At 40.6% G+C, this 13352-nt stretch overlaps 1 protein-coding gene and 2 non-coding genes across 3 annotated transcripts in view; 2 read left to right on the top strand and 1 right to left on the bottom strand.

Annotated features, from left to right (window-relative positions):
* The window catches only part of ncf1 (neutrophil cytosolic factor 1), a 7046-nt gene extending 1918 nt beyond the window's left edge, over nucleotides 1–5128 (bottom strand). Inside the window, exons 1-10 of the mRNA XM_076101432.1 lie at nucleotides 4981–5128; nucleotides 4269–4349; nucleotides 4074–4149; nucleotides 2315–2480; nucleotides 2093–2151; nucleotides 1450–1572; nucleotides 1201–1308; nucleotides 1013–1130; nucleotides 731–844; nucleotides 81–253 (exon numbers count right to left, since the gene is read on the bottom strand). Coding sequence (XP_075957547.1) covers nucleotides 81–253; nucleotides 731–844; nucleotides 1013–1130; nucleotides 1201–1308; nucleotides 1450–1572; nucleotides 2093–2151; nucleotides 2315–2480; nucleotides 4074–4149; nucleotides 4269–4349; nucleotides 4981–5052 — 1090 coding nt within the window. The 5' untranslated portion in view covers nucleotides 5053–5128. The remainder of the gene's footprint in view (nucleotides 1–80; nucleotides 254–730; nucleotides 845–1012; nucleotides 1131–1200; nucleotides 1309–1449; nucleotides 1573–2092; nucleotides 2152–2314; nucleotides 2481–4073; nucleotides 4150–4268; nucleotides 4350–4980) is intronic.
* A 2561-nt stretch (nucleotides 5129–7689) lies between these two features.
* trnav-cac (transfer RNA valine (anticodon CAC)) lies at nucleotides 7690–7762 on the top strand. The gene has a single exon. It is a non-coding gene; the product is annotated as a tRNA-Val (tRNA).
* A 246-nt stretch (nucleotides 7763–8008) lies between these two features.
* Nucleotides 8009–8081, top strand: trnav-aac (transfer RNA valine (anticodon AAC)). Its single transcript has one exon. It is a non-coding gene; the product is annotated as a tRNA-Val (tRNA).
* The last annotated feature ends 5271 nt before the right edge of the window (nucleotides 8082–13352 follow it).

Raw genomic sequence — 13352 nt, forward strand, 5'->3', positions numbered from 1 at the left:
CTATATACAGTATATACATATATATATATATATACCTATGATAATAAATATGTTCCACCCTAGAACCGTGTCTTCCTTACCCTGGTTCTTCCTCTCCCTCAGCGGTGACTTGGCGGTGTTCCTGCTGCCGGTGGGCTCTGTGAGGCGGCCTCCTTTCTGCTGGAGGTATCGGCGGCTGTTCCTGCGGTACGCGTCCTGGCTGAGCCGCTGACGAGCCTTGTTGTGGATGCTCTTTGCATTTCGGATGGTGGACCTGAGACGAGGACACACAGTTTAAAGGAGAGGAGTTTGGTGGTGATGCATCTTTAATGCTCTGTAGTGGACGTAGACGTGTGTGTGTGTGTGTGTGTGTTTTAAATATTGTTAACGACGAATTCTTGTGCAACAGACTGAACTTCTCTTTAGTCTGAAGTGACTCAACAGCAAAGTGACCAAAGAGGAACTTTGTGCAAAACATCAACTCCTCACAGTCGAAGGGTTTCACTTTAAAACCTAAATACAACAAAGTGCTTTATTTTATACCAGATTCATTTCATTTTATGAACTCTTTACTTTTGGTTATTTTTAAAGTGCTGATCTAATTCCTGAAATGTGTGTGTGTGTGTGTGTGTTTGTTTGTGTTTGTGTGTGTGAGATGTGTAGAAGCTGGTAATTCTAACTTCTCTACGTTTTTTTGTGATAACATGAAGGTTCATTTAACTTATTTTAACTCTGAGTGATGTGTTCGTACCTGCGAGGAGGCGGTTTGTGTCCCTGCAGGTTGGTCCTCTCTGCTTCGTAGATCTCTCTCTTTCCGGCTTTGTGCAGGAACATAGAGGGGAAGTGACCCGTCTCATCTCCTTTCCTGTGAAAATATCCAGATTAACTAACAGTTACAACTGTAGGATTCATTTTAGAAGGTGTTGAAGGGACAGTAGGGATGTTTAGAGGTGTGTCTCTGTGTGTGTGTGTGTGTCTCTGTGTGTGTGTGTGTGTGTGTGTGTGTGTGTGTGTGTGTGTGTGTGTATCATACCTGACGACCCACCAGCCGTCCAGCAGCTTGTGAATCACCTCTATAGTTTCTCCGATCTCCAGAGAGAGCTCGTCCGGCTGCTCCTTCTTGTAGGCTTTGATGCTGACGAACATTTCTCCTACGGAGGACAAAAGGCGTCACAAACACTGAAACTTTATTTAATCAACGCGACGATGTCAGCAGCTTACCTTCGTAGTTCGGCTCGTCTTCCTCGGCCTCCTCCGGTCCGTCCAGAGGCTCCAAGTAGGACGCAGGGATCCAGCCTCGCTTAGACTCACACTGGCAGAACCACCAACCTGAAGGCAACAGCAGGAACCTCAAGACCTGGTCTCACTTATTCAAACTGAGACTTTGTATCTTTTGTAAACTCTTTGTTGATCTCGGCTACAAAGAAACATAAAGTCGACGTTGATGTTTCAGAGTGGAGCTCTTCTCACCGTTCTGGTTTTTCTCCACGATCTCCACCAGGTCTCCGGTGTGCAGGTTGATCTCGTGTTTGGACGTCTTTTCGAAGTCTGCGATCACTCTGTAGGTGTCCAATATGATGGGGCCGGAAATCTCTGAGAGGTAAACAATAAACACAACAACATAATTATCTCTTGGTCACAGTAGCAAACAGTGAAATCTACGTTTTTACAGTGAAAACAGTCAATTGTATTGTAAAATACATCAAAGACATTTTGTTAAACAGCCAAAACCACATCTCTGGAGTCCAAGATCCAAACAAAGCAATATTAAATCATAAAGCATAAAGACTCGACTAATGGTGACAAGTTGGGCAAAATCAAGACATAATTATCTCTTGATTTCAGGAAAAAACACTAAAACTTTTACAGGAAACACAAATAAAACCCAGTTGCTGGAGTTAACAGTTACAACTGATTATTAAAACATTAAATACATTTATAGATCAACGTGAATATTTGAATTACAGAAAAGAAGCTTTGCAGCAAGAAGACACTTCTTTATTTAGATTTCATAAACAAAGGCAACTCAAAATGATTTCTATAAAGCATAAAACATAAGCATGAAGAAAAATATACGGAAATATGACAATTTATAAATAAATATTATTCTCACCGGATGCGTTTCCTCTGGTCGACTCTTTGGAGATCACAAACGTCTCGTTTCTCTTCAGCCTGAAGAGAAAATCATAGTTTTCATTCGTCAATTTGTCTTTATTGTTTGACTTATTAATCTTCTAGAAATGATTCATCTTTAATGCTCTGTAGTGGACGTAGACGTGTGTGTGTGTGAGAGTGTGTGTGAGTGTGTGTGTGTGAGTGTGTGTGTGACACTGACGTGTTTGAGGTGGGGGGGTTCTCGTCCTCTCTCCTGACCCTGTAGAAGGTTCCGAGTTCTCTGCATCGTGAGATGTGAGGCGGCAGGTTGATGAGTGAGTGACAGTATTCAGCCAGCGTGTTCTGTCTGGTCTCTGGTGACTTCTTACTGATCAGCCACCGCGGAGCTGAGCACACAAACAACAACAGTCACATGTTTCAAATAAACAACAACAACAACAACAACACAGGAACTGGACGACGGTTTCCCAGAGACGCCGTCTTTAGATTCTGTAGAAAGAAATGTCTTTTTATTTGATCCTAGAATTAAAGCATCACAGCCAAAGATCAAAATAAAGAAAAATGAAATCATGAATCATGAAGACTAATTTGAGTGCAAATTACACAAATGAGATTTTCTTCTCTGTAAAAAAAACAAGAGAAATTATAAAGAAAGGAGAAAAATAAACGTTATTTGAAGCTTTAAATTTGATCTTTTTTCAGTTGAGCTTTGACAGAGAAATATAACAAAGTAGACTTCATGTTTGATTGTGATCTCTGTATTTAATGCTGTATAGAAATACTCCAAAACAATATTCCAACCGTTAAAACTTCTGGAATCTAGTCAGAGATTGTTTGTTGTTTGTAAAATCTGAATCTGTTGTGCAGTAAAAACTAGATTTCCCTTTAAGATGTAGTCAAGATGTATGAAACAGCATTTAAATACTCACGTAAAGTAAAAGTACTTCATAATTGTACCTGAGTTACTTAGTTACTTAGTTACTTTCTTACCACAGCTCTTGAGAAGTGGAAGTTTCCAGACTTTCCGTTGTTTGAGCTGCTGTTGCATCAGAATTGAGGTTTCGTCTTTACGTTGCAACACGTTTGGTTTCGTCAGTAAACTTTCACGCACTAATGTGCTAACGTTACATGCTAAACGCTACACAATGCTGGATGTTAGCATGATGACAAACCAACACGCTAAACACATGTTTGAGTGAATACGCTATATTTAGAAGACTTTCATGTTATCTGTGCTCTCTTCAGAGACACCAGCTGCTGTGATCGGTCAGTTAGTTTGTGTTGCTGACTTCGCTCAACTAGACACTGAAGACATTTTGTCAATGGAGTCTGGTTTACCTTCTTTTCTTTTTAGCTCCACTACTATTAAGCGTATAATAACAGATAATTAATCCGTTTGTTTGTTCTTTTAAACATTATTTCTGTCTCTTCGTGTTCTACTGTCCTTGTTCTTCATTGTCAGTCTTGTCCGTTCTTCCTTTAACCCAAAAAAACCCTCATTTTGAAATCAGTGACTTGATGCTTGTTGCAGCTTTTCTCCGTTGCTTCAACAAACACGCAGAAAGGAGAAGTGATTCGCCCACATGTGTTGAACAACCTCAGGTGCTTCCTGAAAGAACGTTACAGCTTTCAGAGGGAGTTTCACGAAAACGTCTCATGCAGCTGCTTCACATTTATACGAGTTATCTTTTTAGTACCAGTCTGTGATTAATAGTGTTGCACTTAGTTTTGCTTCTTCACTCACTGACACTGAAAACAAACACAATCTGCATTATTTTACATGCAAACAGCTTACATATAGGCAATATTATTATTATTATTAGTAATATTATAATTATTATTATTATTATTATCAGTAATAGTATTATTATTATTATTATTATTTGTATTATTAATATTATTATTAGTAGTAGTAGTAGTAGTATTATTAGTAATATTATAATAATAATAATAAATATTATTATTATTATTATTATTACCTGGTAGTGACGGGATGATTCTGTCCTTCTTCTCGATCTCACCAGACTCGATGGGAAACATCTCCTTCAGCAATTTCTGTGACCAAAAAAACATCCAAACGTTTCTTTATCAAAGAGCTAACATTTTAAATCAGTTTTTAAACTTGACATTTGGTCAGCAGAGCTTTTATTTTGTAGGGCAGAGGGAGAGCTCACGTGGAAGGTGTAGATCTCAGGATACGTCCTGTAGATCAGCTTCTCCGACAGGTCGCTCCATTTCACCATCAGCATGTACACCTGCACACACATCACATCACACACATCACACACACATCACATCACACACACATCACACACACATCACACACACATCACACACACATCACACACACATCACACACACATCACACACACATCACACACACATCACATCACACACACATCACACACACATCACACACACACATCACACACACATATCACACACACATCACACACATATCACACATATCACACACACATCACATCACACACACATCACATCACACACACATCACACACATATCACACACATATCACACATTACACACACACACACATATCACACACATTACACACACACACACACATCTCACACACATCTCACACACATCTCACACACACATCACACACACATCACACACACATCACACACATATCACACACACATCACACACACATCACACACATATCACACATTACACACACATCACACACACACACATATCACACACACATCACACACACATCACACACATATCACACATTACACACACATATCACACACACATATCACACACACACACACACATTATTCACACATCACGTCACACTTAAACACAACGTCTCTATGTTCAGAATCAGCTGAGTGGACGTTTTTGAAGCTTACGTAGTGCTGACTCGGGTACGAACGTTTCTCGAAGCCCAACAGCTCCACGTGTCTGACGTAGGTCTCCTCCATGCTGAGATACAACCGACAACTGACAGGACACACAGAGGAGTACAGGGCTTATATACTGTGTGTGTGTGTGTGTGTGCGTGTGCGTGTGTGTGTATCAACGCACCAAAAGAGTCACTTCCTCTTTACACGGCGACGAAAGTCATTTAACTTTATCGCAGAAAAAAGAGAAACGAGGAACTACTTTTTCTTTTTACTCAACATCTGTTGAAAAATGCCGATGAACAGCACAAAACAACAGCGTCAACAAAGCCAGGAGAAGCTGTGACAACAGCACACAGTCATTAGACTTCACTCCTCATCTTTAGATAATAGCAACAGATTTCACTACTGGATCTCTTGATGGAAAAAATATAAGATTATTTAATAAGTTCTACAGGTCTGTTAAATAATTTGTTCTTTAAAATGTCACAACATGGAAAATATTGATTCCCGGTTCATGTTTCATCCGACAAAACAGCCCAAAACCCAAAGACCTTTACTTTATAATGATGTAAAACAGAGAAAAGACGATAAATATTCATGATTGAGAAGCAGCAACAAGGAATGTTTTGGTATTTTTGCCTAAAAAATGACTCAAAAACAATCAAAGTAGTTGCTTATTGGGTTTGTTTTGTTGGTAAAAGTTGATTTCTTCACATTCAGTCATTTTTGTTTTTCTGCTTCAGTGACCGTCTGAAATATAAATAAACCAAATATCTGTTCCTCTGCTGCTAAAGGAGGAAGTTGATTCATGTGGGATTGTTTGCGTTTCTTTTCTGCTCGTGTTCCTCTTCGTCTGTTTGCTGAACAAGTTGAGCTGAAAGACACGAAGAGCAGAGACAACAGACGAGCTGTGGATCAACAGAAAGAGTTCTCAACTTCCAGGAAACTTTGTTTTACCGTTAAAGTGAGTACGGTGTGTATATAGTGTAGCAGAGAACAAGTAGAATACACAAGTATTACAACCACAACATCAGTAATAATAAAGATGATACATTCAATAACAAACCACAACCAGACGCACGTTCAGATTATAATGTTTAGTATTTCTCTGTGATTCTGTGTCTTTAAAATCAGACAAACCGAAAAACAGGAAGTTGCTGCTTCAGTAAAGTTATTTAAATATGTTCCTGCGCTGCTTTCAGATGTTTTGCAGACTCTTAACGTTATTCAGCGTTAAGAGGAAGTATTCAGATATTTTATTATTAATACGACATTCATAAAACTACTGAACTGTAAGAACTCTAAGTCACATATCAATATGGTTTCATGTACATTCATCCCTTCTTTGCGTTCTTTCAGTGTTTACACTCTTCTCTTGCTGGTCTTCTTCTGAGGAAGAGACCAACGAACCCCCTCTGGTGGGGAGATGGAGACATCTGCTGCTCGTTCTTCTACGTTACACACATCGAAGTACAGAACCAGTTACTGTATTTAGTGTATTACGTCATCACCTACTGCACATCAGTTTCTGTAGTGTAGTGGTTATCACGTTCGCCTCACACGCGAAACGTCCCCGGTTCGAAACACATTTTATTTCCACTTCGGGATCATCTTTGAACCTTTTTTATCTGTGGCACAAATTCTGATGGTGTAATTTCATCATTACTGGCGATTTATTCATTCAACCTCCTGATCCGGGATCTAGGATGAAGAAAGACAGGGAACGGGACGAGCTTTTGGTTTGGTACCTGAACGCAGCACTCTCAGAGTTTCTGTATCGAGCTGATTCTAGAATGTAGAAAAACACAATGCCCCTAAAACATCATATATAAAACAAATGACCTGTACATTAAATATACAGTATACATATATACATACAGTAGATGGTGTATCCATAAACATATTTACGATATAAGTGCTGAAACAATAATCATCATTATGTCAGGATTGCTGCTTCTCTGAATATCTGTTGGATTTGGAAAAAACGATTAAATCAATGAATGAAAAGGATTGTTGTTTGATGCGCTGAAGTAAAAGTATAAGTAAGTCAGTCAGTCCAGGTGATTTTTATTAATACAATCTAGATATTAACTATAAACACAGATGTTATATCCTGAACATATTGTATTTATTCTAGTGCAATAACTGTATTTATTTTAATGCAATAACTTATATTTATATGACGCTGGGACGTCTGCCACTCAAAGGGGACAAACAGCGCCCCGACATCACAGACATCTGACAGCCGTAGTGATCAGTACCATCGAGAATGAATGGAGAGAGTTAAGAGAGTTAAGACTTATATTTCCACAGATTATAACTGTGTCATTTCATTGTTACTGGTGACTTATTCATTTTTAAATGACCAAGTTGAGTAATGATAATGTGTGATTGTTGAATCACACATTATCTCTTCCTTCATGATTTGTTTAAATATTTAGAAAAAGCTGACAAGGTAACAGTCCCTTCAATGTTTCTAGTTTAAAGAAATATCAGATATCTGCTCCTTGTTCTAAACATTTCTGCTTTTATTTTATACGTCGTCTAAATTATTCATTCAGTTCATTTTAATCTGTCCTCTTCAGATAAGTCTTCTGGTGGTTCATCACAACGGGTTGTGATTTCTGAAACAACCTCTTCCTCCAGGATCTAGATGGGAAAGATAGGGAACGGGACAAAGTTTTCTAGTGGTACCTGAACGCATCATTTAACCGAGTTTCCGTAGTGTAGTGGTTATCACGTTCGCCTCACACGCGAAAGGTCCCCGGTTCGAGACCGGGCGGAAACACATATTGCTTTTCATTACTAGCTTCCGTGTTGAACGTATCGGTTTTAATGCGCTTTATTGAAATAAATGCATATAAAAAAGTACAAAAATACAAACAGGAATAAATAAATAACTAAAGGAATAAAAAAGAACTCTGTAAAACTGGAATCACTGACGCGACCGATCTCAGTGACACAGATCATTTTGGGCGCTTCAATATGTTGAAAACACTTTTTTTTTTATGTCCCTGAATGCACCATCTATGTGGTTTCCGTAGTGTAGTGGTCATCACGTTCGCCTAACACGCGAAAGGTCCCCGGTTCGAGACCGGGCGGAAACATAGTTTGCTTTTCACCACAAATCCTGTTAATATTTGAATGAAGTCAACAAACTGAACTTCATGTTGAACTCTAATCTCTCCTGTTGAGAAATGATGACATCGCAGATTTCAGTTCCCTAACTCAGCCCTTTCAAAATATATTAAGGTTTAAAGTTTGGCCTATTAGCATTGGCATCCACCAGCAGCGAGGAACACAGCGACACTAAATTACATTATTCTCTGTAATGAGATAAGATAATCCTTTTGCTGATTATGAGGTCAAGAACGAAGATCCAATTCCAATTTTTCCAATTTTTAAACGTGGTTTGAAACCAAGTTTGATCAGCTAAGAAAATTCCTGAAGACGGCGAGGTGCTGATGAAGACGGCGAGGTGCTGTTGAAAGCTCCAGAACAAGCTGGGACCTTGAGTTGAGATTGTTTTGTGGAAGACATAAAAATCCTTCAGAAGAAAAGTCACATTCATATCTCAGTGTCTCACACTAAACAGGAAGTAACATCTCTTTACATTTACCAGAGAAGAAGACGTGAAGGCGTTATGACTCACTGATTATTAGCAGAAACGTGTCTGTTAGATTCAGCTCATTCAGAGTTTCAGAGTTTATTAAATGTTCAGTTTTCTTTGAACAGAGATGATAGAGATACATTTATCTCAGTCATCTTCATCACTTCATCTCTCTGTGTGGACACATGGAAACTGATCATTTGCACAGATGTGCTGATGTGAGTTTAAAGTGCTTCTAAAGACGCTCAGGTTTGGTTTTGGTTGTTTGAGGATCACATGTCGTCTGTTCCACGTCCAGAAATGATCCAACTGGACCCGAGTTCAACAACCCTTCAAGTACTTTGTTAAAGTAGTACTAGTACTACATGTACTAGTGCAGTACAAGTATGTGTGTTTAGTTCTACGTGTGTATTCTTATTTTATTCACATTGTTTGATTAGTTCGGATATTTAGCACAAAAGTCAAAATACTTAAAAACAGGAATAAGCAAAGTTCTTATGAAATAAGCAAAACACAATTATTAATAAGAATAATCTTTAGTTGTAAAAATAAGCAAAATCTTTAATTACATAATATTGTAAATTCATGAAGTACAAAATAAGTAAAATCTGAATGAAAAAGGAAATTTCGTTAATTACAAAATCAAGTGAAAGGCTCATGATTTAAGCAAAATACTTTATTACATTTCTTTTTTTAATTCCTTAAAATTAAGTAAATTTACGAACAAAAAATTGTTAAATTCTTATGAAATGAGCAAAATCCTGAACTATGAAAACATGTAAATACCTTGATTGCAACATTAATGAAGTACAACAACAATAATAATAAAATCCTTAATTATGAAAAACAAGCTAAATCCTTAATTATAGCATTCTTATGAAATATCAAAAATCCTTCATTTCACAATGAACTACAATGATTAAGAACAACAATGAGCAAAATAGTAAAAACTTCTGAATCTGAAATAAATGAGTTTTTAGGGGCTGATCCCAGCGGGACGTTGTTCATATTTGTGTTATGTCCTGGTGGACTTACTGCCCCAACTACTGCTACCTCTACTTCTACCCCGATTGTCTAAAACCGGGAGTATTTATACTCTAGAAACACCGGGGGAAGGTTTCAACCCCCCTGGTGCCTTCCTCCTGAGGCATGACATGCGCATGGTAACCCCCCTTAAATGTAGACATTCATTGATGGATCGTTATCTAACACAACGACCTCTACTGGTCCTCAGGACGTAGGTCACACCGTGCTCACTGGTTTAAGAATACTCAGACATGTGTTCCTCATCGCATGGGTTCAACAGGTTACAGGGATACATGATAATACATCAACAACGAAAGATACACAACATAATACAGCGTTTTGGCCCAGCATAAGACTAATAACAGAGTATTCTCATATATACGTACTCTTTTGCATAACTTGCGCCCAGGTCCTTAAGGAACCCTTGTCCGTAAGGGGCAAGGAATGCGGACGCGGTCCACTACCTTTTACGAGGTGAACGTCAAAAGGCCAAAGGTGACCTTAACAGAAGCCTAAAAGGTAGAAAATAAAAAGTTCAAAATGAAACGTGTGTGTGTATGAATGCGCCACCGCGCTCGGCCAGGGTTACTGCAGACGTCAGCCGGCGCCTATGAGAAAGTCAAACATAATCCATGAAGCACACCATCCTGATCAGTCACTCGGAAAGTACCTACGTACCGAACCACTTGATAACCTGGAAAGCCCTACAAGTGTGTGTGTGTGTGTGTGTGTGTGTGTGTGTCGTAACCGCACGTCCGTGCAGCCGCTCCATCTTACGAGAGGTACAGAGCCCTATGCCTCTCTAAGTTACATTTTTGTGTTTCTGTATTTTTGATTCATTGTTCTGCTGAGCAGCAATACGGTGCCTCCAGCACCTAATAACCAGCCAGGCCGTCTAGAAGGAATCCACAATTTCCCAAACACTCCAACCCATCTAACAAGCTGAATCTATAATTACAAAACTAAGCAAAACCCTCTAATTATGAAAAACAAGCTGAATCTATAATTATAGCATTCTTATGAAATATCAAAAATCCTTCATTACACAATGAACTACAATGATTAAGAACAACAATGAGCAAAATAGGAAAAACTTCTGAATCTGAAATAAATGAGTTTTTAGGGGCTGATCCCAGCGGGACGTTGTTCATATTTGTATTGTTCTGATTATCTTTTAGATAAATGTTGCTCACGACAATAAAGAGTCACGTGAACCACAAGGAGGCTAAAGTGAAGTCATGAAGCTCATTCTATGTTTTAAAGGACAAACAGCAACAGATTGTGAACATTGAGTATCGTTGTGCAGAATGTAGAAGATAGAAGTCAATGGTTCATGTTTATTCTAATATCTCACACTAACATTGTTCCTCATAGTCTGGTGTCTGCTTGGACTCTGGTAAACCTGCTCTCAAGTCTACTTTAAATGAAACGTTATATCTGTGAGGTGCTTTTAAAGATTCACGTCTTCAGCAGGAACCAATGGGCTTGGAGCTGAGAGCCACAGACAGGAAGTCAGAAGGTGTGGAGAGACCAACACATTGTTGAGAGTAAGACAGACAGGCTACAATAATGTGAGATCATATTCAGCCTTCTGGTTTAAGGGAACATGCGTCTCAAAGGGAGCTGGTGGTGGTTGTGTGGTAGAAACCATCTGGATGTGAGATGAGCTGCTTGGAGGAGCTACTCTGCTCCCTGAGCTCCTTCTTCTTCTTCTTCTTCTTCTTCAGCTGCAGGAACACCCAGCTTATACTGATCCAGCTCAGTGTTCTTCTGTCTCCACGGCATCTGCCCCCTGTTGGCCTGCAGAGACATGACAGCACAGTCCTGTCTTCAGTTCACTAAACACAGAGCGAGAGCTTCATCTCATGGCTGGTCTAAACAGCAGACGTGTGTCCGTACCTTACAGTAGAAGTAAAGGGCAACGTTCAGCAACAGCAGAGCCAGCGGCAGGACGATGGCTTTGATGATCAGAGGAGTTGGATCTGAACAAACACATGGACAGTCATCACATCACACGACATCATGAGTCCAACAGCTCCCACTGACCCTGAAATCTACAATCACTGACACACATCAACACGTTAACGACTGTCTCAGTGTTTGGTGTCCAGGATGACCCTGGTTCTCTGAGTGAGGTATCGGAGCACACCGCCCTTCTTGCTTCTGATTGGTGGAGGAACTACACTTGAAAATGGAGAGTTGGGGGCTAAGAGGTGTTATGACTGATGTGGTGACAGTGGAGCTTTGTGATTGGTCACGTCAGAAGCTGCTTCAGTTCTCAGAGAACCAGAGTTATCCTGGTACCCAAACCTGCTCTGTCCTCCAGTAGGTTGTTAGCTGTTTATAGACTGTGTTGAGGTTTGGTTGCTATATGACATGTGTCACACAATGACAGGAGTCAGAGTCATTCCAGAAACAACAACATGGACTCTGTGGTCAGCTGATCATCTTCAGTCACTTTGGACCAATCATCTTCAAACCTGCATGTGAACAGTCAGCTTACCTAAGACAGTGATGGAGAGCAGACGGCTCTCAGAGGAGAAGTTATGATTAAAAACATGGAGGTGATAAACACAGCTGTAGCTTCCTTGGTGGGCGGGCTCTGCAGCAGGAAACAGGAAGTGGGCAGAGTGATTGACAGCCGGCTGGGTGTAGTTGTGTGCTGAGTTGGAGGAGGTGAAGGTGAGCTGGAAGGAGCCTCCTGGGTACTGTGGCTGGATGGAGCAGCTGATGGTGAAGGTGGAGCGCCTGAGCACCGGAGCCCCCTGCTGCTGGGCCTCGGAGACCCCGTACATTGAGGAGGACACGGTGATGATTGGCTGAAGCAGCAGGTCTGTAAACACAGAGAGATGATGAAAGTTCATGTTTACCCTCCATTGAACAAGATGGACCCTGAATATGGACGTGATGTCACAGGTCAGACAGACAGACAGGTGTGTCCTCCAGGTGGAGCTCAGCAGTCTCTGGAGGTTTGAAGCTTCCAGAAACCAGCCCACCTCTCTACACTTCAGGATGTCGTTGTCCTGGATAACTTCACAGTTCAGTCCAATAGAAACCCACTGACTGTCACTGTGACAGAGGAAGGAACATGCTGGAAACACTACTGTCAGAGATGATGTCATAGATGATGTCACTGATGGGCTTACCTGAGCAGGTGAGATCCACGATGGAGGAAGAGTAACCTGATGTTAAACACTCTCTCAGAGCAGATCCAGAGTGAACACAGTCAGAGTCGATCATCCACATAGATCTCCCTGAGGAATCCTCTCTCTGTCTGTTAGAAACAGCAGAGCCACAGTCCAGATCTCTACAGACAACAGCTGCTGTCTTCAGGGTCCAGTCATAGTAATCTACTGGTCTCCAGTCTGCTTCATGTTTCACCTCCAGTGTTCCTGCACAGCGACTGGCTCCTCCCACCAACCTGACAGGTTCTGAACAGAAACAAGAGAGTCGTCAGTAAAGAACAAAGTGAGTTTCAGTAGAACAGAGATGAACCAGATCAAAGCTGCAGCTCCTCTTCTACCTGAGCAGGTGAGTCCAACAGCTTTGCCAGGTGAGCAGGTGTTTCTATCTGAGCCTGAGCTTCTACAGTCCAGGAGAGCAGACTCACGGCCTCCACACTGGAACTCTTTGGTCCACATTGGAGCCTCCACTTCTCCATAGAGCGCCCCCTGGAGGACTGAAGGAGCCCCACAGCCAAGCTCCCTACAGACCACCTCTGCATCCTGCTGGTCAAAGTCAT

This window comes from Anarhichas minor, unplaced genomic scaffold (genome assembly GCF_050575085.1).
Source record: "Anarhichas minor isolate MPS153535 unplaced genomic scaffold, ASM5057508v1 ptg000027l, whole genome shotgun sequence".
In the NCBI taxonomy this organism is placed as follows: Eukaryota; Metazoa; Chordata; class Actinopteri; order Perciformes; family Anarhichadidae; genus Anarhichas; species Anarhichas minor.